This window comes from Fonsecaea multimorphosa (assembly GCF_000836435.1).
Source record: "Fonsecaea multimorphosa CBS 102226 unplaced genomic scaffold supercont1.1, whole genome shotgun sequence".
In the NCBI taxonomy this organism is placed as follows: Eukaryota; Fungi; Ascomycota; class Eurotiomycetes; order Chaetothyriales; family Herpotrichiellaceae; genus Fonsecaea; species Fonsecaea multimorphosa.
The window spans coordinates 291,380-319,379 of record NW_015971635.1 but is presented as its reverse complement, the minus strand read 5'-3'; the positions used below and the strand labels follow the sequence as shown (position 1 = coordinate 319,379).

The 28,000-nt window shown below is 53.8% G+C and overlaps 9 protein-coding genes across 9 annotated transcripts; 3 read left to right on the top strand and 6 right to left on the bottom strand.

Annotated features, from left to right (window-relative positions):
* Window positions 1-273: 273 nt before the first annotated feature.
* On the bottom strand, window positions 274-1,754 carry Z520_00117 (uncharacterized protein; the record flags this gene model as incomplete). Its single annotated transcript, XM_016770638.1, has 5 exons — window positions 274-636; window positions 692-1,099; window positions 1,155-1,353; window positions 1,458-1,553; window positions 1,606-1,754. The coding sequence occupies 5 exons, from the start codon at window positions 1,752-1,754 to the stop codon at window positions 274-276; spliced, it is 1,215 nt and encodes a 404-aa protein (XP_016637548.1).
* Window positions 1,755-3,141: 1,387 nt separating this feature from the next.
* On the top strand, window positions 3,142-5,029 carry Z520_00116 (uncharacterized protein; the record flags this gene model as incomplete). The annotated part of the gene is made up of 5 exons (XM_016770637.1): window positions 3,142-3,152; window positions 3,206-3,275; window positions 3,326-3,406; window positions 3,462-3,812; window positions 3,863-5,029. 5 exons carry the CDS (start codon window positions 3,142-3,144, stop codon window positions 5,027-5,029), a joined length of 1,680 nt encoding a protein of 559 aa, XP_016637547.1.
* A 3,364-nt stretch (window positions 5,030-8,393) lies between these two features.
* Z520_00115 (uncharacterized protein) lies at window positions 8,394-11,823 on the top strand (the record flags this gene model as incomplete). The annotated part of the gene is made up of 2 exons (XM_016770636.1): window positions 8,394-9,411; window positions 9,461-11,823. 2 exons carry the CDS (start codon window positions 8,394-8,396, stop codon window positions 11,821-11,823), a joined length of 3,381 nt encoding a protein of 1,126 aa, XP_016637546.1.
* Window positions 11,824-12,135: 312 nt separating this feature from the next.
* Window positions 12,136-15,030, bottom strand: Z520_00114 (uncharacterized protein; the record flags this gene model as incomplete). Its single annotated transcript, XM_016770635.1, has 1 exon — window positions 12,136-15,030. One exon carries the CDS (start codon window positions 15,028-15,030, stop codon window positions 12,136-12,138), a length of 2,895 nt encoding a protein of 964 aa, XP_016637545.1.
* An 892-nt stretch (window positions 15,031-15,922) lies between these two features.
* On the bottom strand, window positions 15,923-16,950 carry Z520_00113 (uncharacterized protein; the record flags this gene model as incomplete). The annotated part of the gene is made up of 2 exons (XM_016770634.1): window positions 15,923-16,227; window positions 16,305-16,950. 2 exons carry the CDS (start codon window positions 16,948-16,950, stop codon window positions 15,923-15,925), a joined length of 951 nt encoding a protein of 316 aa, XP_016637544.1.
* Window positions 16,951-18,214: 1,264 nt separating this feature from the next.
* Z520_00112 (uncharacterized protein) lies at window positions 18,215-18,667 on the bottom strand (the record flags this gene model as incomplete). Its single annotated transcript, XM_016770633.1, has 1 exon — window positions 18,215-18,667. One exon carries the CDS (start codon window positions 18,665-18,667, stop codon window positions 18,215-18,217), a length of 453 nt encoding a protein of 150 aa, XP_016637543.1.
* Window positions 18,668-19,480: 813 nt separating this feature from the next.
* On the bottom strand, window positions 19,481-20,403 carry Z520_00111 (uncharacterized protein; the record flags this gene model as incomplete). Its single annotated transcript, XM_016770632.1, has 3 exons — window positions 19,481-19,666; window positions 19,748-19,904; window positions 19,985-20,403. 3 exons carry the CDS (start codon window positions 20,401-20,403, stop codon window positions 19,481-19,483), a joined length of 762 nt encoding a protein of 253 aa, XP_016637542.1.
* Window positions 20,404-21,004: 601 nt separating this feature from the next.
* Z520_00110 (uncharacterized protein) lies at window positions 21,005-22,536 on the bottom strand (the record flags this gene model as incomplete). Its single annotated transcript, XM_016770631.1, has 3 exons — window positions 21,005-22,030; window positions 22,136-22,274; window positions 22,334-22,536. 3 exons carry the CDS (start codon window positions 22,534-22,536, stop codon window positions 21,005-21,007), a joined length of 1,368 nt encoding a protein of 455 aa, XP_016637541.1.
* Window positions 22,537-23,469: 933 nt separating this feature from the next.
* Window positions 23,470-26,616, top strand: Z520_00109 (uncharacterized protein; the record flags this gene model as incomplete). The annotated part of the gene is made up of 1 exon (XM_016770630.1): window positions 23,470-26,616. The coding sequence occupies one exon, from the start codon at window positions 23,470-23,472 to the stop codon at window positions 26,614-26,616; it is 3,147 nt and encodes a 1,048-aa protein (XP_016637540.1).
* Between the last annotated feature and the right edge of the window lie 1,384 nt (window positions 26,617-28,000).

The window sequence follows — 28,000 nt, the reverse complement described above, 5'->3', positions numbered from 1 at the left end:
CTGTTTTCTAGTGTGGTAGGTAGACCTCCATCACTCATGCGATGCGCTCTACCATTTCGCCCTGTATTTCCAAACTCCTTGACTGTGACGCAGCAATATCATACAAGGATACAATGTCTATGTGCTCAAAGGTGGCGAGAACAGTGAGCTGTTCTCAGGATCGTCGCTGTTGCTGGCAAAAACTCAATCAACCAGTAAACCGTCGGTAGATTGAGTATCTCCTTTTCGTTGATCTTTTCTCGTTTGTCCACCCCCCAAAGATTAAGTTTTCTTTCATGATCCAAGACCTGTGCTGAACATGTCTGTCAGGTTCTTCGTTTGTGCAGGCGCGTATGTTGGAGCCAATCCGCCAAGGAGAAGGAATATGGTAAGAATGACTAGCGCGAAGATGACTGCCTTTCGCATTGCCGGCTTCTGGACACCGAATTCGGACCATGTTCGACCAGCTTGGCCCATGTACTGCTTGAGTTGCTCCGCTCCCAGTCTGTAGTACAGGAGACCCCCAAGTGCAATCGAATAACCGAAGAATTGGGTGTTGGTGACGGGGGTGCCCCAGATCATCATGGATGCCGCCACAAGCAGGATATCCTTCAGAATGCCACAGAGAGTGAGGACCAGTGATGACGTCTTTCCAATCTAAATCGATTGTTAGAGACCGTGCGACCTGATCTGAAAGCTTTTCGAAACTCACGAGGAACACAACTGAGACGTTGAGGAGGAATGCGACCATTGCATTAGCCACCAGCATGAAAATACCGACATCATAGATGTTCTGCATGCTCATTTTGGGTATCTCAAGCACCATGGCGGTCACACCATTCATGACGGCGCACACGGGCGCAAAGTAGTAGAGGGATACCAAGGGATCCATCTTGAACTCGGCCGAACTGAGGAGACGCTGGACCAGGACCAAACGGGTGGCCTCGAAAGTGATACCGCCAGCCTGGTACATGAAACCGGTCAAGTTGAATTCGATCGCGCCATATGAGGCAATGACCACGCCGATGACGATGAACGAGACGTTGCCCAAGGTCTTCAAGCTCGGAGGGGAGACACCCATGGCCCAGGTGGTCAGCAGAACCGCAACCGGCATGCACGCCTTTTCAGGTTGTCAGTACTATAACCCAATCTCTTTGCATGTGCATTCGCCTCACCTTCAGCATCTGGATGAAGGCAACACTCAGGTAGAGATATGCTTGATTTCCGCAAATCAAGCTCAAGCTGAAGAAGAAACCGATTGGGAGAATAGCGCGGAGGTAGACCTTGCCGGTCATTTTGACGGTTTTGCGTCCATCGAGGAGGGTCGTGGTCCTCGCGAGGAGCTGTGTCATGAAAGTTGCAAAGAGCATGTGCCTGGTGACAGGAGTCAGCCGCAATCTCTGTGAGTGAGGATGCCATTAAGCATACCATGCCGTCAAGGTGATGGGGAATTCTAGAGAGGGGTCAGCTCATCGTACGCCCATGCTGCGATCTTGGGAAGCATACTGAATCCAAGTGTATCCAACAACCATTTATTGAACAAGATCACACCTCCGCTGAAGCCAATCCATGTTCTGCCATACTGTCAATCGAACGAAACGTTTCGTGGTAAGGAACTGCACCTACACTACGTAGACGGCCGGGTGCAGTGTGGGTTTAGGAGGCTGGGGCTTCTCTGTTGTCGGGAGGATGCTCGCTGAAGCAGTAGGGGCTTCGGGCTCATTAACTCTGGCCTGTTCACCCGACACACGGGCCTTCTTCTCAACGTCGGCCATGGCGAGTTGCGGCAATTGAGAGCGAGCGAGGAAGTCTCGAAAGGAGAACGGCGTGGGTGACCCCGAAAAGGTCGTGGGGCGCAGCACTTTGGCAGTGACTCAAGCAGACATAAGAGAAAGACTAGACGAGTTTGTGTAGAGCACAGAGACCCGGACTGGTGCTGTAAAGGCAGGGCAAAGAGAATGGCGATTGCAAGATGCGCGTCGCGAACAGATGGGGGATTAGTTCACGATAGAAATTTGAGATGGAGGCTTGGTGACAGATTGAGATTAATTGGGAACCAGGAAGAGTATCGCCGCAGTCGCCAGCCAGTGCCAGCCACAGAGGCGAAAACTCGTCCGTCCTGGAGCCTCCCTGATTCCCTGAAACTGGGAGCCCCACTGGCAGAGCCATCGAGCAACTTAGCCGAACGTTATCGGCAGCCAGCCAATGAAGGCATGTGCTGCAATCTACGAATTGGCAGTCAAAAAGGTTCAGCCCGTCGTTAGTTGGCGACGGAGTAGATACTGCCATTCAGGACAATTGAATGACAACGGATCTCCGGCATGGTGTGCAAATCAAAGCTGTCTGTGAGTCTAGGAGGAACCGGTAGTCAATGGCGACAGGTCCAGCTTGTCCGAAAGTACCTAGGTGAGATGATGCGCTGCGGATCTATTGTCCGGTGCGTGGAAGCAAGGTCGATGATGCTCTCAAATTTGTCGTCAATTTGAGGCCGGGGACCTCACCATCGATCATACAAAAACCAGATATACTGTTTCGGCGCGATAGACAGCTACGATACAACAGTGAGCCCCTGAGCGCAAGGCTGCAGGGTCCATGCCCCTTTTCACTGCGAAGACATACCTAGGTAGGTGACATAATAAGGGGATGGCCATTACGAAATAGGGAATTTGCTTTTACACCACTTGATTAAGTTACTCGTAGAGGGACCAATCCGAGTCTCACCCATCCGCGTTACATACGTACGGAGTACCTCGTACTCGAGGTGGTGTGGTGGGTATTACAAAAGATACCAGGTCGTTGCCAGGTACTCGGTCCTTGCGGTAGCTCCCTGGTTCCTGGTAGGCATTACTCGTGCAACTTCCGCAATCTGAAATCTGTCTATCCATCCCCTGCCAAGACCAGGTGCCCTGTATCGGAGCCTCCAACTGGTCCACTACCTTACTTGCCGAGCCGCAGTTTGTCTGCGCCCGCGCCCCAAGTTTTTTTCTGCCCCAAGGCGCATTGCACTCGCGCTCGGAGGGTGTCCCGTTGCCAAACGGCTGTCTTCTTGTCTACACTTGGCTGTATTCGTTCCGGTGTCAACAATCGTTGCTGGACAGATTCTGCAGGATATAGACCTGTCTTTCACATTCCTTTGGCTACATTCCAAGTTTCGCCCTCCAAATGTCTGATATGTACGCCATCCTCCTACCACCTCAGTGACCGCTCTCTAATGTTTCTGCTACAGTTCGGTCGACGTTCTGGTCATAGGCGCTGGCCCAACTGGATTGGGTGCTGCCAAAAGACTCAATCAGATTGTACGTCTCTCTTGCGCCTCCGAAGAGCCCCCACTGACTGCTTCACCCAGAATGGCCCATCATGGATGATTGTCGATTCAAACGAGATTCCTGGCGGTCTGGCTTCCACAGATGTGACAAAAGAAGGATTTGTAGGCGACAGGAAAGTCCAATACAACACTACTCAGGCGCTGACTTGTGGACTAGCTCTATGATGTTGGTGGCCATGTCATCTTTTCCCACTACAAATACTTCGACGACTGCATTGACGAGGCGCTGCCCAATGCAGACGATTGGTACACCCACCAGAGAATATCCTACGTTCGGTGTAAAGGCTTGTGGGTGCCATATCCATTTCAGAATAATATCTCGATGTTGCCCAAGGAAGATCAGGTGGTATGCATGGATGGCCTGATTGACGCCGCAATGGCAGCAAGAGTTGCAAACACAAAGCCTCAGAACTTTGACGAATGGATCCTTCGCAACACCGGTGTTGGCATTGCAGATATCTTCATGAGGCCCTACAACTTCAAAGTGTGGGCTGTTCCCACCACCAAGGTGATTTTTCCGGCGACACTGGTGTCGGACCCTGACTAACCTTTGCGCAGATGCAGTGCCAATGGCTGGGGGAGCGTGTCGCAGCTCCTGATCTCAAGAACGTCACCAAGAACGTCATACTGCAGAAAACCGCAGGCAATTGGGGTCCCAACGCGACCTTCAGATTCCCTGCGCGAGATGGCACCGGTGGCATCTGGATCGCGGTTGCCAAAACTCTCCCCGAAGAGAAGAAGCGCTTTGGAAAGAAAGGCACCGTCAAGAAGGTCAATGCCGACAAGAAACAGGTTCTCCTGGCAGACGGCACCACCGTCCACTACGAAAGACTCATCAGCACCATGGCCATTGACTACTTGGCTGAGGCCATGGAGGACGAGAAACTGATCAACTTGTCCAAGGGCTTGTTCTATAGCAGTACTCATGTCATCGGCGTCGGTATCCGAGGTTCACGTCCCGAACGAATTGGCGACAAGTGCTGGCTTTATTTCCCTGAGGACAATTGTCCCTTCTACCGGGCCACCATATTTTCCAACTACTCTCCATACAATCAGCCACAAAAGAATGTCAAGCTGCCCACGTTACAACTTGCCAATGGATCTCGGCGCCAAAGTATGCAAGCTAAGGAAGGCCCCTACTGGTCGATCATGCTGGAGGTGTCTGAGTCGAGTATGAAACCAGTCGACCAGGAGACCCTCCTCAAGGACTGTATCCAGGGCTTGGTCAATACCGAGATGCTGAAGGCCGACGACGAAATCGTCTCGACCTATCATCGTCGATTTGATCACGGTTACCCCACCCCGACTCTGGAGCGAGAAGGGGTGCTCAAGCAGATGCTACCGGCTCTTTTAGACAAAGGCATCTACAGCCGTGGACGGTTCGGGTCGTGGAGATACGAGGTGGGCAACCAAGACCATTCGTTCATGCTGGGTGTCGAAGCTGCAGACAACATCATCAACGGGGCGGTAGAGCTGACGCTCAACTACCCCGACTTCGTCAATGGGCGGCAGAATACAGAACGAAGACTGGTGGAAGGAGCGGCGTTGTTTGGCAAGAAGAAGGCAGAGAATGGCAATGTTGTGGTTGGACGTCGCATGACTGGCGGCAAGACGGAGCTGGGTGGGCGAGTGGAGACCAGCGGGAAAGAGGCATTGAGTGCCAGCGGCGGGACCGCAATGGCCATGAAGGATGGGAATTCGAGGGTTCTGAACCGCAATTGGTAAAAGAGCAGGAGTGAGCCCAGTTATGAGGTAACAAGCATTCCTTGTCCCTTTTCGTTCTTTGTGCATTGTTGGACATATTTCCCCCGGCCAAGCGGGCATAGAGCGAGTTCATCCATGTGGGAGAAGAAGATGGGGGTGGTTATTACGACAGGGTACAACGAGACCAGGGAGAGACCGGAGGGTTTAGAGCGGCTTTTCCTTGTGCCCAGTTCTAGAAGAGGGACAATTCACAAAAAGGAGAGAAAGTACCTAACTTTGAGTTATTGGATTTTCGTCTTTTGATCGGCACCTACTCTGATAGGCAGTCATCCCCCTGGCATTCCCTTGGGGTGCCCTGAAGACGGATGGGCTGCCCGTCGTAGCGAGGAATGAACCCAGTGGCCACCCCAGAGTGGACGAAGTTTGGACCTCCTCCCCCTGACGCCTGTCTCTTTCTTAGCCCCTCTTGCCCCCGGGTTATCAAAAGATGCGGGGGAGGGAGGGGGGGTTCTATGGAGTTTTCAGCTTGATCAGCTGAGCTGTGCCCCGTGGCGAATCGCATTGTCGATGGTCCATCGTAGGCACGGAGTGGCTTTCTGGGTGATGTACCTAGGTAGGTACTGATCAGGGGGTGTTGGGGATGTTGGGATGAGGTAATGGTGGATTGATGGATCTCTTTATGCGGGAGAAGAGCGTGGAGAAAGGCCTGGCACATTTAGATACCGACGTATCTACCTGGGCAAGTAGTCGAGGGGGGCGTCCATTACAGAGCAGAGAAATATACCTAGAATATGGAGTACTCGGTACAATCTTCCCCCTTACACTCATCGTTCGATTCTGGCCGGAGGACGAGATACTCTGGAGTACCTACCTACCTAGGTACCAACGCCGCCCCGGAGTGCAAACCAGGTTCAGGAGTTCGTTCCCCCGCTGTGGAGACGAAGCGAGAAATACCTCATCAAAATCCATACTGGCATCATCGTGATCCTCAAATTGTTTAAAGTCAAGTCCAGCCGCGCGGAGCTGCGCCTCTTGCGTGCTCTGGAGGTGGTACCAAGTACGTCTCCATGCATCTGTAAAGACTCGTAGGTGGATGTGACAGATGGATTTCCAAGTCAAATTCCCCCGCCTCTGCGCTGAAAATACGTGCGAGCACATAGGTTGCAAATATAGCGGCGATATTTGTACGGATCAGTCTGGATACATGTGTCTTTGCATTCTCTTTTGCCGCCGCTTGCCGAAAAATACAAGATTCATCTGTTGCGTTGTTCATGCCGAGAACTTACATTCGCCAATTGTTCTGCGATGGCTGCTCTGTTGGTTAAAGCAAAGAAGGATTTCACGAGACCTTGAATTGCTGGAAGAAGACGCAAATTGTTCAACAGAAAGAACAAACGACCTGAACGTAACCGGGCGCGCCATCGGAAGTCATGTAATAGACAAAGATACGTAGGTGCCCTTATACTCGAAATGCAAAGTCGGCCCCATTCATATCTGTTTGTTCTTGGAGGTCACCTAGATATTCCATGCTGCTTTTGCGACTTTCGTTGGCTGGTGTCTTACGGAAGACCGCATTGGGTGGTGCATACTAGGTAGCAAACTCATCATTAACCGGCGTCGGCCACTTGGCCACGAGGTACAAAGCATCTACTAAGGCGGGTAGTGCTTAACTGTAAACTCGGCAATATATATTAGCATTGGCAGCAACATCGGAACAGGTCGAGCAAGTTTTCGTCTACCGACGCATGGGTGTTCCAGCCGGTAGTACCTGAAGCAGTGAAAGGATAATCAAGAGCTGACCTGCTTGCCCTTATCCTACCTTATCTCTGTTCCAGGCCCATGGTTTGTTCATATCGACTGTCTTCATATCTCGGTAAACACATGCGTCCTTATGTCGTTGAGATCTCAGGACAGAGGACTAGTGGTTGAGGTTGCGTCGGTACGCAAAGGTGGGGTGTGGACTGTGCTGGAGCTGCTATGGTCAAGGTTTCACTTGTTTCTCGCATCATTGTCATATGATGTCTTGAATGAAAAGGCCGGTGATGAGGGGAGGGCGTTGGGGGGGCGTAATCGACAGTGAAAGTCAGCTTCATGGTGCAATCGATCGAAAGGTGTTCGTGACGATCGAGGCACGCATCACGTCAGTGCCTGCAGAGAATGCAGAAGGTGGCAGAGAATTGGATGTGTTCCTGAATTGTTGCCCACCGTCCCCGCCAATCCACCCGAGCGCCATATTGCTACGGGTCCTGAAACCAATCACGACTACCGCAATTGGAGTCAGTTTTGTTTCTCAAAGCCCTTCCGAGCCTAACCGCATGCGAGATCCGGACGCTGGCAAGCAGTGCATCAGACGTTGACATTTTATTTCTGTTGGATGTACCTACATCTTCTGACTCGTCAAAACACGTCTCAAAACAGCCGTGCAAACCTTGGCCGAGGAGAGGACCACGCAAAGGACCCGAAGGCACCTATAAGAAGGTGCCTTGGGCGACGAACAGAACCCCGCTGGGCTGGCACCCACTGGCACCAGGGAGGCCACTGAGGCGACTATGCCCCGTTGAGGCCCCATGGTGCATCACTTTGGGCCACTGGCCACCCCTTCCCACCCACAGCCGGGCCACTATTCCTACGTAAGCCTAGCCATCTTCTCACCCGCAGGGGCGGTGACGGGCTGCTCACTTGCTGGACCAGTAGCCACAGGCCTGGAATCATCCCTCTGCATCATCACCAACAAAAGACTTTTCCTGCGCTTGTGACCCGTGACTTTTTCTGCCTGGTGAGCCCTTTGTCTGTTCCCGGCTTGCCCTTTGGTGGCCCTTGGGGCCCCTGGTCCGAGCCCATAATAACCGGCCCTTCGGTGGCATCAGCCCGCTGCAGGTGCTGCTGGCGGTGGCAGTGACCAAGTAGTATGTAACTAGACTTGTCCACCTCCTGCTTCTCCACGATTCACCAGTAACCCGTCAAACTGCAGCATACAAGAAAAATCACCGCATTGCCCTCCAACCTCAACCTGCATCATCCTCTGTTTTCCTTTTTCTCCTTCCTGACATTCTTCCATATGCTCCCTCCCCATTGATGTCAACGAAACCTCGACCTATACACTGACACTGTTATCTTTCTGACGAGTTTCCTTTCTCTTTTCTTTGTACCTTCTCCAAAACGGTACGTAGCTGGCTTCTCCAATTTCAACCCTCTCGAGTCCTTATCGTCAAAAGGACTTCAAATATCCCACTCACAAAACCTTGACACCTGCAAGGGCGGTGAGTGAGATATATCTCCGAGAGAGTAGCTGTTTATGCTTTGCACCCTGTTTCGACCTCTTTATCTCTCCTCGCATGCTAACGTTGTACTTGCACAGTCGACATCAAGCATTAGTTTGCCCATCATGTCGGCCGCTCAAGTTGCTCCCACCATCCCTCCTCGTCCTGTTCGAGCCCAACAAGCTGCCGCCCACGGCGCTGGGAGGCTGCCTGATATCCCTCCTCGTCCCATCAACAAGCGTCTCGAGCGTTCGCTTTCCCCCTCCCACTACCCTCGCTCTCCTCTGAACGAGCCATGGTCCGCCAATCTCACCCGTCACAAGACCAATGAGCAAGCCTCCGCCGAAGGACTGCCCCGCCGTCCCAGCGTACAATACCTGCCATCTCTTGGTCAAGAAGGCATGGAGTATGCCGAGATCATGGACATGGAAAGTGAGATGCAGACGGATACGCAGACGAGTCAGCAGCCTCCTATCTCGACTCTGGCCGCGGATGCCGCCGCACAAACCAGAAATATCGCCCAAGACCTCCAACTGCATGCTCCAAAGCCCTCCCTTCCCAAGTCAAGTGCGACTGCGCAGGTCCAGGCCGTCACCCGGACCGACTTGCAGCAGGCCTCTTCTCACGGTCTTGGGAAGCCGTCGACTCCATCGCAAGATGAGGGTGAAGGCCTGCAGCAAGTGAGAACCCGGTCAAGTTTCTCTCGGCCCTCGTCTACAATCGGCGGCGAACGCCGTCCCTCTGTCTTTGGAGACGAAGAGTCTGGCCCTGCAGAACTAGGTCTCCGAGTCCCCATCAACCCTCTCTTGGGAGACGTGCAGGCCCCTTCTCCGGCCCTTGGTCTCAGCCCGGCTCATACAGGCACAAACGGCGACAAGAGACGTCCGACCCACTCACGTGCGAAAGCGAGCAGGGAGATCTTCACTCCTCCTGGGAGCTATGGTCTTCATGGCCATGGCGTTGCTCCTCAGGACAGGTTTGAAAAGGACTGGTACGCAAAACATCCCGAGGTTGCCCAAATTGAGGAAACCCTTGGGCACGGAGTCTACGAGAGCATCGGAAGTGGTCGCGGTGCTTTCGCTTTGAGTAGCGATGATCTGAACAAGATTGTGCGGGATACGGCTAGCCGGGGATCAGGATTTGGTAAGGTGCTTGCTGTGAAAACATGGCGTGCTCTAACCCATTTGTCTAGGAACAACAGGAACAACCTTTTCGTATCCTGATGAACAAATTGGATACCTGGCCTCCGACATCTACGTCTCCAGGTCCCAGCAAAACACTCCAAACAGCCTCGCGAAGACCCTTACCAATACCTCCCAACCGGCCCTCGAGTCCCCACTGAGAAAAGCCAGTTTCCCGGCGAACGATACCATCCCGGCTGAAGTCCGTCGTGGCCGACTTTCGGTTTCCAGTAGGCATGATGACCACGATGCGGTCGAAAGTGAGCAGGAGGGAGAAATCCATATTCCGGCGGGTCGACGCTTTAACAAGATTACGGGCGGCGAGGAAAGCATGAATGAATCTCTGGAAACTCGGCCGCTAGTCCCACAGTCAAGCCAGGAAGAAGAGTACCTCCAGGAATACGGCTACACTGCGCCAATCCTGGCAGCGGACGAGGTCGCAAAGGAAGCCGGCTGGGAACACCTCCAGCCAGCAGTCTCTCCCAAGCAGGAACGGCGTGGAAGTCTTGAGCCCGCAAGCGGTGAAGTTACCCCCGGATCACGCCCACCGAGCAGACCCACCAGCATGTACAGTCTCCACAGCGCCAATCATTCTTTGTCCAGATTCATTTCACATGCTGAGGAACGAGACACCATGCACACTCCGCTAGAAGATGTACATGAATACGAACCACTATTCCCCGAGGATGACGACAAGAAGCCGATCAGTTACTCTGAACGGTTCAAACAGAGACCCAATGCTCTACAGCGGCGATTCCCTAGCCAAGACATCTGGGAAGATACCCCAAGCAGTGCCCTCTACTCCGCCACCGTCTCTACGCCAGATCTTCCTGCTAAGGCCGAGGAGGGTGTTTCTGCTTCCAAGACATTTGAACCTCCAGAACAGGAAGCAGCCCGAAAGGAAGAACCGTCTGAGCAAGAGAAGGCTAGGTTGATTCCAAAAGAACAGAGGCTGGCACAGTCTCGCTTCGCGCCTCACCTTCGTGATGACATGCCAACCCGACCCGGTATGGTACCCAGATTCCCCAGCCAAGATATATGGGAGGATAGTCCTGACAGTCACCATCTTGTTACAACCATCTCCAATCTGCCCAAAGAAGAGCAGCCTGAACCAGAAACCTCGCCAGAAGTCCCAGCGAAGCCAAGCATTCCACCACGTCCTGCTAAGAACAGGTTAGGTGAAGGGACTTCGTCTGCTCAGGTCGCACCGAGCGTGCCACCCCGGCCGCAGAAAGCACTCGGCACTGTACCACCTCTGGGTGTTCCCCAAAGTGACGCGGCTAAACCGAAGGATACCTCCCCCACAGAGCTGAAGAAAGTTCCCAGTATCCCCGATCGACCGAAGCCTCAAATTCCGGCTCGGCCAGCAAAGAAACTTGCCGGAGAAGGGCTGGCGAAGACCATTTCAGGTGGTTCAACAGGGTCGGTTGAGCAGGAGAGGATTTCGCCTCCCGTCGCCAAAGCTAAGCCACAGGTCCCTGCCAGACCTATTCCAGGCAGTAAAATTGCCAATCTGAGGGGGAACTTTATGAACGATCTCAATCAGAAACTTGGCTTGGGACCGCCCAAGGAGAAGGAGCCAGAGCCAGAGCCAGTGGCCGAAGAGGCGAAACCTCTGGAAGATGCGCGAAAAGGTAGAGCGCGTGGCCCTCAAAGACGAGCACCAGCCAAGTCTCCGGCTGCTCCGGTGAAACCCATGGGGTTCTCTATGTTTTCACCGCGTGCTTTGTGGACGATTGATGACGTTGACGAGCTGAACGTCACTTCAAGCGAAACTACCGCTCCTGCGTCCACACTGAAGGAGGAGGAATCTGGAAACCTGGACGTTTCAGGGGAGAAGGCTGAGCAGCTTGAAGACTCGGCTCCGGCAGAAGAGCCTTCGCCGGCCACTATTGATGTAACTGATCATGCTGAAACTAAGCCCACCGTTCCCGAGACGAAGGTAGAGAGCCAACCGGCACCAATGGCGACTAACCTAGCCACAAACACTGCTGGGGAACTTGCAGACCCGGACCCTACACTGGGGACGCCCACACAGGAGAAGTCCAATCCTCTGAGCCGGAATGAATCAGATGAGAAAGACGACAAGGAAGGTGAAGAGGTTGGCCTCTCTCAACGCACGACGGCAAGCAGTACTCAGGCGTCAGGATCGGAACTGGAAAGGGAAGAGCCGAATCCAAATACTGATGCGATTCCTGTGAGCAAGCACACGACCGCAAGCACACTTGGGGACACGGTGCCTTTGGAGAAGAGCCCAACCCCAGATGAACCGAGGACGTTGAGAAACACGCTACCAGAAGGAGAGCCAGGGAACACGATGAGAAACACGTTACCGGAAGGAGAGCCGGGGAAAGCGAGCATGGAGGAGGTCTAGGAGCATGCTTGGAGGAGTTGTAGTGTGTGTGCTCTGGGTCGCTGGAACGCACAGCACCCAGCTTATAGGATAAGACATATGGGTATGTCACGGCAGCTCCAGCTGTGGGACAAGGGATATGGATTAAGACAAATGGCAGCGTGTGGGAGATCAGCAGGGGTCATAAAAAAAAAGCAAGATCTCGCTCCTTGTTCAACCTCAGACCCATATTCATTACTTAGAATCACCAAGGACCAATCCAATTCATTGGCTTTTCATATTCATTGGACCCATATGCTTGCTTGCTTGCTTGCGTGTTTGTCTGTTTGTGTACTACTCAAACATGTCATCGAAATCCACGGCTTTCGGACGGACTCTGCGGCCTTGGGGAGTCGTCGTCGTGGTCGTTGGTAGTGGAGGCACATTTGCAGCACTGGGCTTGATTGTCGCCTGCGAGCGGTGGGCAGGACCGGCTTCGGCTTCAGCTTCTGTGTGTCCTTGCACCTGCATCTCTCGCGGTGCGTCCACCAAGGCTTGTGTTTTTGAGGAGGGGCTGCCGCCGTCCTTTTCGTCCCGAGACTCAGACTGGAGCTGCTGCTGCTGCTCCCCCAGTCTACGAGCTTGGTCCGCACCGGTCGCTCCACCACCATCTTTTTGTGCTTGTCCTCGTCCTTGCAGGTGGTCGTGGTCTGCAGGTGCCTGTTCGTCATCGTCGCTGCTGTCCGCCATTGGCACGCCGTCGATGTTCTCGTCCGTCAGGACTGTGTCGCCGTCTTCTTCGTCTGGGTCGTCGATCCCGGCCTCGTCGTCACCCAAGTCGTCCTCGGCCATGGGTGTTCCGTCCATGTCCATCTCCACGTCGCCGTCATTGGCTGCTGCAGGCTTCGCTTCGGCAGAGGCAGAGACAGAAGCTGTGGCTTTGCCATCATCAAGTCCGACATTCCCGTTGGCACCAGCATCCGCCCCCACGCTGCGCCAACGGCTCACACCTCCAGCAGCCTTATCTCTTTCCTTTTGTTTCTCTCTTTCAGCATCTTGTTCAGCCTTGGCCTTGGCCTTTTCTTCCTCCTCGCTCAGAGGCGGATGCAAGAACCCCTCGACCATCTCTTTCATCCTCGCTTCTTCGAACACGCACCACCCTTCCCACAGTCCCAAGACCACTTGCACCTGCCTCTTCCACTTCTCGGCCTTGAGCTTGCCCCACTCGTACTTTTGTGGGATCTTGCCCAGCACGGGCAGGACGTTCTGGGCGAGAAGATGATGTTGGAAGAGAGAGCGGTAGCGCCATGCGTGCCGCACGCCCGAGGTCGAAGAGGCTGAGAGGATGTCGCTTATGAGATACAAGCCTATCAGCGAAGCTGGGGTCGTATCCTTTTCCCTGGGTTTGGAGCGTTGATCTGGTGCTTCTGTTTTGGGCGGCTCCCTATCTCCCCAGTCCTTTGGCATGTCGTCGCCGTTCTCATCGTCATGACGGTCGTCCTCGTCGTCTGTATCTCCTTTTGGTCTCTTCACGCTGTAGCAAAACGGCCTAACCACATTCCTCGTGACCAATTCTGCGACTTCATCTGCGCCAGCCCCGGCGTGCTCGATTGCAAATCCCGTGACTCGCGCAACATCGCCCCTGCGCAGTCTTGCATTTGTTTCTGGCAGGCGACTAAGTAGATGAATGAGTTTCGTCTTCGCAAGCGGGTTAAGATAACCTGTGCCGTCATTGTCGGCCGTTGAGTCACTGACGTTGGCGAGTTTTTGGTGATCATGATACCGTCTAGCTAGTCCCCCTCCTCTATTGTCGTCATCGATGCCTTCTTCGTCTGAAGAATTGTAGTCGTCATCAGAAATGAATTCCTCGAGACGGGTGGTGTATTCGAACTTGAGGTCCTCTTCCGGAGGTATCCAAGTTGATTGTCCCTCGAATAAAATGTCACCTTGTGGTTGTCGCATCCCGTACGCGGTATAGCGTTGTCTACGACGCGATTTGGAGTCGGTGAGGATCTCCCAGAGACGCCAACGATAATACACTCCGCCCGTTGATCTTGAATCCCATAGCCAAGCCCATTGTTCGTCACGCTGAATTTGCGGCCGGGACATGAGCAGCGCTTCGAATTCAGGACCATAAGTCAGAAGAGCTTCGATGGTTTTGTGGATTAGACGGAGTTGCCTGAGATCATTCGGGGCCTGTACGGTGACTTGTGTGGGGGGCATGCTCGATCGAGGACCGTAGGGTGTCGATGAGGTGTATGAAGTCGGAGGAGCGAAGCGGTTACCAGCACCTGCTTGGGCCGGGGGAGGAGCACGGGATAAAGATGTGTGCTGTGGCACCGGTTTCGCACCAAAGGGGAGATTGTTCAAGTTCGCCGACGGAGTGTTGTTGCTTAACGAGTTCATGCCGGTTAAGGCTGCGGAAGAAAGATGGCGAGATATCGAGAGGTTGAAGCCAAAACCGAGGTATTTGTTCTGGAGATGAGAGACCATGGTTTCAATATCTGCTGCTGGGGTTTCAGCAGCAAGCGTGACGATGGCCGAGGTCGATTTTCTTTCAGTGGCTGACCCTGGTGCAGACGGAAGGATGCGAACACCTTCGACAGTCAATGGGGAGGGGGTGAATAGGGCCTTGACGACCGCAGGGGATGTCTCAGGTGGGAGAGAGGCGAGATGCAGTGTGGGTTTCGCAGCGGCCTTGAGTTCTTCTGTGTCCCGTGTATCCTCCTCCTCATCTTGGGCAAACCCATGGGAATCCTTCCCGTTGTCCACATCTCTGCCGTCACTGTAGGAAAACACCCTATCCCTCCTGTCGCGGTCGCGGTCGCGGTCTCGGTCCCGATCGCGTCCCGAGTATTCATCATAGTGTCTCTTTCTTCCGAATCCCGGCGCTGGTCCCAAGCTACCCGGACCACGCTTTGGTAATGGAGGACTCGGCCCCAGACTACCGGGACCACTCTTCAAGCCCGAACTTGTGAAATGGCGCTTGCCCGGGCCAGGGGGACCGTGGTTGCTACCACCAGAGCCAAACCCTCCTCGATTTTCGCCTCCAGAGCCTCGCTTTGAAGAGAAGCCCGATGTCTGGTTCCCATCGTCTTCAAAACTCTTCACAAAATCTTCAAGCACAGCTGCTGTCTCGGCTTTCTCTCGGGCCTTCTTTGCTTCTGCCTCTGCTTTTTGTCGCTCGAAGATGGACTTCTTGGTGGAGGGGCCGAGTTTGGAGGAAACGTCGGTATTGGAAAGGGGCATCGCGACAATTTGGTGTTTACGGGATAAGGCGGTGGCGCATGACTCCGACCTAGCTCCAGAATCCTCTCTCTCGAGCCGCCAACGACCGGCAGGAGTGGGTTGATTGTGACACTGGTCGTTGGAAAGTTCGCGAGGCTGAACTGAAAGTGCCCAGACAAGCCAGATGAACGAAAGGTGCCCGCGAGTCTAATCCGGATTGGGTCGAGTGTGATGCTGCCCTATGTCTCGCAGACGCGAGTCTCCAACGGGACTAGCACCACGGCACGCAACCCGGCGAGCGCCGGCTAACCCCAGTGAGGAGAAATCACTATCTTCATATACTTACCTACCTAGTAGTATCGATGGAGCCTGCTGTTAGAAATAGTACGGGACTAGATTTCCACTGGCTCGGGTTTCGAGCTTTGGCCTGGATCACGGCCATGCGGTTGTAAAAAGTGCAAGAAATCGCCCGAGCCGCCCGACCACTCTGGAGGTGGTGTCTTGTATTGAGTCGTTTTATTTTTCCCAGTCACCCAGGAATGAAGAACAGAGGCGGCCTTGAAAAGGTGTTTGCTTTGATGGTTCAAGTCCTAGAAGAAGTACAGTGCAAATTTTCCACATTTTTCGTAAAACACCATATCCCGTTTGTTAAGGGGGTTGGTATCCGCGTCTATTGAACAAATTGGTATCTCAAAATCATCTCGTGTCTTTCTAGATAACAACGCCATTCATGATCATTTCCCCTGTCATTGTACATGCGTCTGGGAGAGGGAAACCCAGACACCCCTAAACCCAGCTCTTTGATGATACACAAAGGAAAATCCCTCTCACTCTTTTATGCGGATGTATATGATCCCAAACCACCCGATCTGCGCCTCTTCCTGCTCATTCCAGTTGGTGCGGGCGGTGGGCGCTACACCTGTGGAGGAAGCGACGGCATGGCAATCTGCTCGGCGCTGCTGTCGTTGACCTCCTTGTAGTGGCCCAGATTATTCGTCGTGGGCATGGCATGGAAGCCGGCTTCATTCCACAGCTTGGCACCCAGCACGAAGCCAGGATGCCAGACTGTCAGGGCCGTGACGGCGGCGATGATCATGGGTCCCTCGAGGATCATGAAGACGAGTTCGTTGTTGGCGAGAGCGCCGTCGAAGCCGTCTTGGAGTTCGGCCAGGCGGTAGCACGAGCGGACCGTGATGGTGATGACGGCGATTGCGATGCCTGAAATACAAAAGTCAGCAAAACCCCAAATCGGAAGATCCTGGGTTGGAAGGAAGGAAGCGGGAAGCAGAACTTACCAGCCAAGAAGCCCTTGAAACGGAGTGTTCCTCGCAGCGTCGCGTGCTCAGGATTGAGCTTGTCGGGGTTCTTGAAAACCTTCCACGCGAAATGCGAGCAGAGAGCCATGAAGATGGCCAGCGACACGACCTGCGACGCCAAACCCGCAATCATGACATCGATGCCGATCTGGTTCGTGGCGTTGTCGTCGGCGGTCGACGCGATGGCACCGCCCGTGGCCTGCAGGAGCAGAGAGACAAAGTCGCAGGCGACGAAGATGCACGCGATGGTGCGCGGCTTCAGCAGGCTCAGCTCGAGCGCGTGGATCGTGATGATGCGAGAAAGGCACAGGTAGATGGCGGCGGTCAGGAAAGCCGGGCCGATGGTCAGGCCGATCAGGTAGATGATGAAGGAGTTTTTGTCGAAGATGTCGTTGTTGAGCATCAGTCGACCGACATAGCCTACGATCTCGAGCACGATCCCGCATGTCATCCCGACCAGAAACCCCCAAGTCCGGTACCGGATCCCTAGCAGGAGCTGGAGGAGGAGGAGCAAGCCGAAGATGCCAGTGTAGATGGCATTGCCCACCAAGGTCGGGATGTACTGGATCTGCCCGTACTCTTTGATCGAGCAGGTCGCGATGGTGCAGTTCGCTGGAGCAGACATGTTGAGGGGCTGTGGCTTTGAAGCAGTAGAAGGAGGAGTTCGAGTTCGAGTAGAGAAATGAACAAGAGAATAGTCAGAATGGGTTCTGTGATAGATGCCTTACCATTCAGACACTGAGCAGTCCATTTGTCGGGTTCTTATAGCCAGCAATATATCCTCATGTCTCCCCCCCTGCCCCTTCGAAACAATAGCAAGGAGGGCTCCATAACGGTATCCTTGGGCGTACAGCCTTGTCGATCGACACACGCGGTTGCTGCGCCATCCTTGGACAACACGTTGGTCGGTCTCCAGGATTGATTGCAATGGGGGTCCGATTTGTGATGGCTGCCGTTGCGGTCTGCTGCTGGGGAACGGGCTGATATTTTGAGACGTGAAACAGAGACGGTTGGTTAGCACGAGGTACGCGGTGCCAAGTACGAGGTACCGAGTACTCCGTATAAGCCTCGATAACAGAGGCTAGTGGGTTTCTAGGCGCCGGCAGAGCTCCGCCGTTCTTCGCAGCGACGTACCCGAATGGTTTAGTCCGGGCAGAGCGAACCCTGGTGCCTGGAGAATGGGGCAGCGATGGGCAGCTAATGGGCGTCAGGCCGCCCGACAGCAGCTTTGCTAGCGATCACTAGCCATGGCTTTTAGGGGCTGAACCAGGCAGTGATGCTGCACTGATACACGCATGGCCCTCGTACCTCGTATTAGGTACCTACCAATACCTACCAAGTAGATACTAGGGTACCTACTAGTAGTCAGCATGGAAACGAGCTGCTCGGATTGTTGCAGCGTATGCGGTATAGGAGATCCATCCACATCAATTCCCAATTCTATCCCAGGTACGAAATACATAGGTACACATCACATCCCCTCCCCCTTCCCAATCTCACTAGTCAACTCTGCCCTGCTGGCTTCAACGCTCCCTTCCTGTTCCTGTTTCATCAAACTGGATTGGTGACGCCAGCGCTCCCAAAATCTTCAAGGCCACCCCAAGCATGATACGATTCCCCTGACCAAAGTACAACCCTTCCCATTTCCCCCCAAAAGATTCCCAAGCCTGGATAACGTGGCTGACGAGGCCTCTGGGCAACAGTTTTTCCAGATGACCAAATGTGCTTCCATTGCCAGACTGCATCTCGGATTTCCCCCCTCTCCCATTCCAACGAACCCTGAAGGTCAATGTGTCGCCGGGGTTTGAGCGCGGTGTGTCGACTGCATCGAACTTCAGCTCCCGGATATTCTGTCTGCTTCGTGCTCGAAGATGTGTTCTCTCTCGCGTTTAGTCTGCGAGACCGGTCACGCTTCTGACACGACGAATCACGGTCTCATCGCTCTCTTCGTCGTCCGGCAGACCAAGGGGTTCCAATAACTGGGTACGGAAGGCTTCATGCTGTCGGGTTGCGTTTCGGTACTGTTCGTATGCTTGAACAGCCACAGCAAGGTAGCTTTTCAATTCTGATTTGGCTCGGTCAATTTGTTCCTTGTGGCATTCGCACAGGCAATGATTGGCAAGCTTATGGAGTTGCGCGGAGGTGACGGCGGTTGGGGGACTCTCGCTCATGACTCGGAGCAGGTTACGGGCTGCCGCTGCGTCGGAAGCAGATTGGGCATCGATTCTCCAACCACATCGCGCATCGAATCTTCTCGCTGCTCGGCCGATGCAGGTGACACTGCCTCTGAGGGCGTCGGTGATTCGGAGGGTAGCATCAGCGTTCCAGACGTATGCGGCCATGTTTTGTCAGATTGAGGAAAGGTTGGAGGTGATAATTGCGGTACAAAAAGTTAGTGAGAAGATAACCAGTGTGCTTTTGATGCAGGTTTGTTGTGGATATTGAGAAGTCCAATCCGAAGGGATTCCTCTGCTCTTTATAGAACTTGGGGAAGTCCAGATCGGAGTCCAACAACAACCATCAAGCAGGTCCAGTGAGACCTCATCACGACGCAGCTGGCACAGAATTGACTAGAAGCAGCTGCAGTGTTTCTCGATAAGCGGCGCAGAGGAAGCAGTGTCTCAGACCCGACAATGGATCAGGCACGAACGACAACGACGCCATTGCATTATGGAGGCAGGGGATAGAACAAGGTCTCTTTCTGGCATGTTGTCACTTCATCTCTGAGGTATCTTGCTCGGGGAAAGTCTTTGCCAGATGGATTAGCAATGGTCTCAGGTCAGTCAAAGGGACAAAGCAGGTCATATCCTGGCCCGATACAGCCACGGTAGGCAACATGTCTCTTGCTCAACTTCCTTTTCTATACTGCACTGCCCTCCTGATTCAGCAGCCACTGACGGTTTCTAATAGAACTCTTGTAAAACCTTGACGTTGATCCGGTCTTGACATGGTCTCCTATCTGTTGCAAGATGGGAAGTGGAGTGGTGGCAAGATTCAGTGTGTGATGGGAGACAATTGTCAAAACACAACAGTCCAGCAGGGCAAGGGAGGAATGTGCCATCCGCAGCATCGTGCTTTCACAGCCGAACATCCAGCAGTCCTTATCGATTCGTTCTAATCCCTGGTGGCACCTGTCTTCCTCCAGCGGCCTATTTTCACCAAGATACTTCCCCACCGCCATACTTATTCGGTCCTTCCACATTCTCCCACCCGGGAACATGTATATTTTGGTATGACCCATTGTCCTTCGTGGTGCTCTTGAAGAGGATATCAAGAGTTGCTCGTGCTCCGACCTCGACTGGCAGATCGGCCCTATCCCCACTCATGTCGGTCTTCAAGTACTGAATTCCCAGAACGTTTTCAGTCAGTCAAGTCCACTCTAAACGACAACAGCGGCCAAGGACAAGGGGAGCACAGCTTACACCAGGAGACACCATTAGGAACGTGAAGCCTTCCTTGCCCAGCTCCAAGGCATACTGCAGAGTCAACATGTTCAACGCCGCTTTGGACACCTTGTAGGCCGGCACTGGCGCAAACCAATATTGGGGAGCCATTGCTTTGGACCCGAGAGTAGAGGTGCTGCATTGGTAACCACACCAGTCAGCCACGGTAGCCACGGTGTGTGTTGGAGTCATCAATAACGGGTTCATCCGACTCACATGTTCAACACTTTCTTCTGTCCGCCCTTGCGCAGAAGAGGCAGAAACGCAGCCGTCACGTCGTGAACGGCCGCCACATTCACCTTGAACACATCCTCAATGTTGTCCATGGTCTCGATGCCGTCCATGCAGTGTGGCATGACGCCGGCATTGTTGATGAGAACATCGAGCCCCTTTCCGGCAAGAGTTTTGTCAACCTGCGCCACCGCTGTCTTGATGCTGTCCCTGTCGGTGATGACCATAGGTAGGTGCACTACCCTCCCCTTCGACCGAGTTATAAGCTGCTGTAGGGCATCTGAAGGATCGGATCTTGTCGCTGCGAAGATGATCGAAATTTGGTCTTCGGGGAGCTTGGAGAGTTGCGAGATAAATTCAAGTCCCAGCCCGCGGCCGGCGCCTGTCACGAGATAGGCAGACATTGTGATCTTTGGTCAATCTTGCTGCTCAGTCAAGGGTAGTATAGTAATACTTTCGCGAGGAGAGGACAAAATCGACCTGACAGTCCATTCAATCTGAAATTGAGCCCGTTCAGCAGAACATATATGCTCATGTATATACCCGCGTCTTGGTGGCGAGCTGCGCAGATTCTTTGCTTGCCATACCTGATCACATCTCTGATGGCTGCTTCGCACAAGATTGCTGTACGGTTGACCGGTACTTCGGATATATCTCTTGTAAACTCCTGCCATGGCAGCCTTGCGGCCGCGCCGTGTCGCACAACGATCACAACAGTCCTAACATGAGGAGAACGTCAGAGGTTGGTTCGAGGCAAACTCCACCTATTATGTACGGAGCTAACTGTGCAAACAAGGACGGCCTGACACGGCCAACTGTAGCTGCCCGGAAATAAGGCAGAGTTCAGTGCTATTATGTAGCTAGTCTATACGAGGCCTTGTACCCTGATCGGCAAAATCCCTCTGGTTGGTTGGCGGAGCTTCTAGTATCCAGCCGCAACTACTAATCATGAAGCATTGACTGATCGAACTTCGGGTGGACGTTCATTCGTGGCCTCGGAACAGATCAACTTCTGGTTCCGAGTTCGAGAATATGGTCCACCATCAGCTGGCTTGCTCCCAGGTAATTGGTCGGGTCACAGAGCTGCTTCAACTGTTCCTCCGAGACGTAGACGGCGACACTGGCACGGTCTTTCAAGGCGTCAAACAATGCCGTGTCCTTCTCGATCGACTCTTTGCAGGCCTCATAGACTACGTCATGGGCCTGCTGCCGGCCCAAGAACGGGGCTAGACCCATCATCACGGCCTCTCCGACGATCAGACCCCGTGTGGACAACAGATTCTTCATCATGGCGTCCGTGTTGACGACGAGGCCGCTCAGTGCAAAATTGGTCTGGTGCAGAGCCCCGACGGCCACCACGAATGCTTCGGGCACGGCCACCCACTCCAGGTGCCACGGGCCCGATGCCCGCTCGAAATCTGTCACCATGGCGTCCAGCGCCAGACCCGCGTTCGCACGGAGGATCTTTGACGCCGCCAGGATGACTTCGCTGGAGATGGGGTTTCGTTTCTGGGGCATCGTCGACGATGCACCCCGATGGGGGACAAACGGTTCTGACGCTTCGCTTAGCTCGTTGGACGACATAAGGATCAGGTCGTAGGCAATCTTGCCTAGCGAGCCTCCCACAAGGGCAAGGAAGTTGATGATTTCAGCCACATTGTCGCGGGCGACGTGCCAAGTGATGCTGGGGTTGCCCAGCCCGAGCTCCTTGGCCAATTGTTCTCTGACGCGCAGACCAGTGTCGTCAGATCCTAGGGAAGCCAGCGTCCCTGCCGCACCGCCAAATTGGACGAGAAGGCATCGGCTTTCGATTTCCTGGAGACGCTCAGAATGCCGAAGGATGCTGGAGAGGTAGACGGCGCATTTGTAGCCGAATGTGCATGGTAGAGCGTGTTGAAGATGCGTCCTGCCAGCCATTGGGGTGTCCCGGTACTTCTTCGACAGGGTCCGCAGTATGTTTTCCAGTTCCTGCAAATGGTGTTTGACTATGTCTAGCCCTTTGCGCATCTGAAGCACGGAAGCAGTGTCCATCTACAGCGAACCTAAGTGTTAGAACACCAGCAGCTGAAAGCACAGACATTGGTCTGTCCTGAGACGACATGGCAGTCCGACAGTCTCGCAAATATGATGACTTACAATATCTTGAGTGGTGGCTCCCCAGTGGATATACTTGTCCATCTCACTGGACGACGCATATTCAACAAGCTGTCGCACCAGAGGAAGGACCGGGTACCCCACGATCTCAGTCTCGCGCGAAAGACGATCGAAGTCTAGACTAGCAGCCGCAGATGAGCGCCGACTTCGTTGTACAGAAATTAGGAGATCGAAACTCACTGGAAGCCTTCCTCACTGAGCTTTGTGGTAAGGATTTCTCCCGCTTCTGTCGGGATGATCCCAACCTTGGACTGCGCGCGTGCTAGGGCAAGCTCAACATTGACCATTTGCTGAGTATACGCTTCGTCGTCGAAGACAGCCCGAATCTCCTGGGTGCCAAAGAGGTTCTGGAACAGGCGCGAATCAAGTGCCGAGACCGACATTTTTGTGACGAGATTCGAGCTTTTTTGCTTGATTCGACGGATGCTCTTTTGTTAAGATTTTCTTTTCGTTGCAGAGAGGGGATGCGAGAGGTTATAGGGATTCTAAGTTCTACCCGTTGATGTGACCGGAGAATCGCCTGGATATTGTCGAACCACCGGCGGTTTTGCCTGCCTCGCTGCCTCTTTGTTTATGCTTGTGCGGGGTTGCAGCCTCGTGCGGGGGAACTGAGCCTCGAGGTTGAAAGGGCGAGCGCACGAGACCAGCCTTTTGCAGCCTTGCCTGTCACGTGCCAGCCTCGCGATGCGCGACGTTCGACCATCAGAATCATTTTTGTCAAAAGTGCCTGAATTCATATCTATCGAGATGCCATATGGCCTTGACACCAGAGCCACCAGCCAGAGAAGATGGTGTGTCGTTGTCGCCCTTTTTTTCAATGGCCAGGTTTACCGCACAAGAAAAGTCTTGGCGGTGGGTTGCCCCGCCGCCTCTTTTGCTGTCAGATTCTCAACTACTTTTTCGAGTCACTTTTGCTACACCAAATTCATTTCGTCCTCTCCACCACCATTTCCTCATTCCCTCATTCCTTCATTAGTTCCTGCATCTCAGATCGACGCCTCCTCCAATCACCATCCGCATCTTTTCCTCTTTCGGCCCATCTGGTTCTACCTCGAGACAGCCTCCAGCAACGACAACTCTCTACCAGAAGCAGCCCAGATCAACCGAGATAACTTCCTCCCGCCCCTCCACCAAACACTCATGCTCGGCCCATTCACTGTCGACTCATCCTTTGACGTTCCAAGCCACGAAGCCACCATCAGTCTGAGTCACGTGTGCTCTTAAATATGCTCCTTGTGAGAGTCCTCTGTCGACACCATCTGACTTACTCCTTTTGATTTGACTCGTCTCCGCACCCTGGCAACAACAGTTCTACGATGCCGCCCAAGCCACCCCCACCCAAGCCTCGGGCAGGCCAACACCGCCGGCCCAACTATCACGGTCGCATCGACGGCCTGGGCAGTCCGGCACCAAGTTCTCTGCGAGCGTCAACCCCTACACTCGTGCGAGCACCCACACCAGTCAGCCAGCCTCCGACTCGGGCAAAGCCTCTGTGTCCCAATCCCGACTGTCCTGATCGGACAAAGGTCGTCTACAGTGACCAAGGGCTCGTCTGCGAGAGTTGTGGTGCCCTTGTACAGGAAGAATCCGGCCTTGTCAGCGAGCAGGGATTCGGCGAGACAGAGTCTGGGCGTATTACTGCCCTTGGTGTCCAGATTGGTGAAAACCAGTCTCATCAGAGGAGTTTTCATGGGGGCAATTTCACAAGTGCTGGCCGCGAAGCTCCACTGAATCGTGAACGCTCAAAGGCCCAAGCCAAAAACGTCATGGCTTCGTACATTGCCTTCTTTGGTATCCGACTTTCCGAGGTCGAATCGGCCGAAAAACTCTTCGAACTCGCAAACACTGTTGGCTTTATCCAAGGAAGAACCATTGAGAGTGTGGCCATCGCCTGTCTCTATGCCGCTTGTCGACGCAAGACCGAGCAGGTCGAGGGGCAACCCAGACCCATGTACAGCCTCATGTTGATTGACTTCGCTGAGAAAATGAACATGGATGTCTTCGCCCTGGGCAGGGTGTACCAGGACCTCATCAAAAAGTTGTATCTCTCTCGTGGATTTGGTTATCGTGGGGATCGCTCTTCCGAGTTTTGGGGCATGGATCCGGCCACGCTTGTACCTCGGTTTGTCGACGAGCTGGATTTCGACAAGCACGATCGGGACAAAATCAAACGCGATGCTATCAACATCGTCAAGAGAATGAAGCGCGACTGGATTGGCCACGGCCGTAGACCTTCGGGTGTCTGTGGTGCTGCCGTCATCCTAGCTGCCCGGATGAATAATTACCGTCGCACCACACGAGAGGTGGTACTGACAGCAAAAGTCACCGAAATCACCATCAACAAACGACTCGAGGAATTCCATGACACGCAGGCCAGTAAGCTCTCCGTCACCAAGTTCAGGAGCGAAGCGATCCCCAAGATCGGCGAACCGCATCCGCTCGACGAGCAGCATCCTCCTGTCATCAAACAAGCACTGAACCCCAAACCGAAAAACAAGAAGAGAGGCCGGCCAAGAAAGAATCCTCTTCCAGAAACCGCCACTGAAATTGAAGCAGATGCTACGACAAATCCTGGATCTCAGGCTGCCCAGGAATCGGATGAAGCGCAACCTCCACCAGCAAAGCGAGTCCGCATTGACGCGCAAGGCTACAAGATTCCAGAGATCCCAGCTCGACGGACTGTAATTGATCCATCCCTAACTCCCAGCGAAACACCTTCATCAACACAGGATGACGAGGTACAGGGGGACTCCGACTCCGCCCGCCCTCGACAACGGAGACACAAATCGGCGCACTGGAAAGCACCGCCTGCATCAGCCGCCGAAATTGCGATTGAGAATGAAATTGAAGAGGGCATTGCAGAAGCACTACGAGACAATCCGGAACTCGATCCAAACTATCAGCCCCCAGATGAAGCGCAAGAACGAGCGCAACAGCCCAATGGCGGTCAGTCTTCTGAAACAGGAGGAGCACAAGGACAACAACCAACCACGATAGATCTCACGGTCGATCCAACTCAAACCGTTCCCCCACACCCGCGAGACAAGAGAGCTGGACCACCGTGCAACACGAAAATCGGCAACCTCGGCCTCGTCTCCCTTTCTCCAACTCTCAAGGCTGCAGAATTCGACTCCGATGAAGACGTCTCTATGTGTCTCTTGTCTGAGCAAGAGACCCGCGTCAAAGAGAGAGTGTGGGTGAGTATGAATGCCGATTGGTTGCGACAGGATCATGCGAAGAGGATAAAGAAAGAGTTGAAGGAGGCAGACATGAGAGCGAGGGGCCTGGACCCGGAGCAAGAGGAGAGGAGAAAGAAAATGGAAAGGATGAGAAGAAAGGATGGGACGAAGAGACCGGGACGTAGGGGGGATGTGAGCTATTTGAAGGAGCACCGGGAGGGGAGAAAAAGAGGCAAAGACCAGGAAGGCCAGGGGCCAGGTGGGGAAGGTGACTTGGAGGGCGCGGAGGTCGAGAATGAAGGCGGCGAAGAAGGGGAAGGGGAAGAAGACCAAGACAACACCACCGTCGGCGGAACAGAAAGAAGCGCCGCCAAATCCATGAGACTGATGCTCATGAACCGCAGGACCTTTTCACGGCGGATCAACTATGACGCCCTCGAAGCCATCTACGGAATGTCGTCGACCAGCGAGGACAGCGAGTCGCGCAGCGCGACCGGCGAGGCTCGAAGCCGCAGTCAGAGCGTGGCACAGAGCGAGGCCACTACCGCGACCCCGGGCCCTTCTGGCGGCGGCGAGCGGGAGCGGCGGGAAGAAAGCAGGGAAAGCAGTGTCGTAAGCACTGCTACCGTCACTACCATTGGTCCATCGGCAATCTTTCGCGGAAATGTGAGGAAAAGCTCAAGTCTTGCTGCGGAAAAGAGGGAGAAGAAGAGACGGGAGAGACAGGACTTGCAGAAAGCGGGGCTTGCTCGTGGAGGAAGTCAAGGCAGCGATCGCGATGTGAGCAGGTCGGCGTCACGGAGTCGAAGTGTGAGCACACCTGCTACCGATGGAGAGGGAGAGGACGACGATGCGAGAGAGCGCGAAGCCAGCGGGCCCAGTCCTCAGCCTGAATCTGGACCCGCATCCCGACGCCAGCCGCAGCAGCAGCAACAACTTCCCTCTCCACCGAGAACACAGTCGCAATGGATTCCTGGGATCCCTGAGATAAAGACGTCGGTAGTGGCTCCCTCGTCCTCGATACCGCAAGTCCGAGTTACGGGGAGTAGCTCCGCGTCGACGTCGGCACACCAGCCCGCCACGAAAAGAGGGGCCAATACAGCACCCGAGGACGACGAAGATGATGATGACGAGGAAGAAGAAGAGGACGAGGACGAAGAAGCAAGTTACGACTCGGACGACGGCTCAGATGAGGATGAGGATGAGGACGAAGACACTAGTGGTAACCGAGAGGCTGATGAAGACGTCGACGCAGCTTTTGAGGGACGCTATGTTGGGAGATAAGCCATCCGTCAGCCCGTCCGTCTGTCCGTCTGTCCGTCAAATCCATCGACCCATCAGTCCCTCAGTCAGTCAGGTACTTAGCCAGCCAATCAACCCATAAGTCAATCACTCCCATCAGATCAGATCAGATCAGATCAGTCAGTTCCCCGAACGAACGCCCACCAATTCAGGGACTAGATTCCACTGTCCCGGGTGATACTGATGTTAACCCGAAAGATACCTACCTACCTACCTAGGTACCTAGCCGGGCCAACCCCTTTCCTCCCACCAGCAGCAGCAGCAGATGTGCCCTACCTCAGAACATGCCCCCCATACAATTGAATTCAGTGCATGTACCTACATGATGTAGGCAACACATATGGATGGGAAAGCGCAAAGCCGTTTTTAAAAAGCACACAGACTTTGATCAAATGAACTTACCTACCTTATGTACCTATGTACCGATGTACCGATGTACGTACTTCACCTAACGGGTCCTGTACTGTACTCTACTGATACGTAATATATGTAGATAGGTACCTTAGGTACCCAAGTCCACAAATTTCTCACCTCCTGGGGCCCAGGGCCAGGATCTGCGCAGGTGTGTAGGTAGATTCGCAAGATTGGGGAGAGAGTGTGTGGAAGAGATATTTGCTGGATGGGTCTCAGGAAGGGACTATATGGGTAGATAGGGAATCTGGTTTCACCCGTGTCCACGCTATGGGCTGGGCTTTGATATGCGGTTTCGATTTGCGATCTGCGACATGCGATGTGCGATGTAACGTTCGCCGTCTTCCAAGGGCTTACAGAGTGTATACCCATGAGGTACCTAGTACCTAGCTCGGAACATTCGCTGTTGGCAGGTATTTGAACTCCAGTCCGATTCAGTCCTGTCCTGTCCTGTCACATCTTCACAGATCGTCGCATCAACTTCTCATTCTCCATTTCCTGTTTCATCCCTACTTCGTACCGTCGTACCGTCGTCATCGATGTCGTCTCGTGGACTCGGAACCCCTCCTCGTCGTCTTCTGCGGGTTGCCCACCGCTTTGGAAGTTCCTAGCAGGCTTTGCTTAATTGCTTCCTCGCTCGCTTGCCCACTCAGACCAGAAAAAAAGAATTGAGCACAAGGTAGGTAGCGAGATGCCTTGCTTCCCCCGGCCTCGACCAAATCCTCTGGAAGAAAAGGTTTCGAGTTCTGGTACAACCCTTGAGGCCCAGCCAGCCAGCAGCCAGCCAGTTCTTTCGAAAGGCATTCCGCTCGGTCCCAGGCAGAATGTTCACCTTGCGGCCATGTCAGAATTGCCTCTTTGCACTTTGGCGTCGTGCTTCTCTCTGTCGTGTAGTGGGGCTCGAGGCCCGAGGCGGAGAATAGCTCGTACGTTTATCCCGTGTGGAAAACGTGAT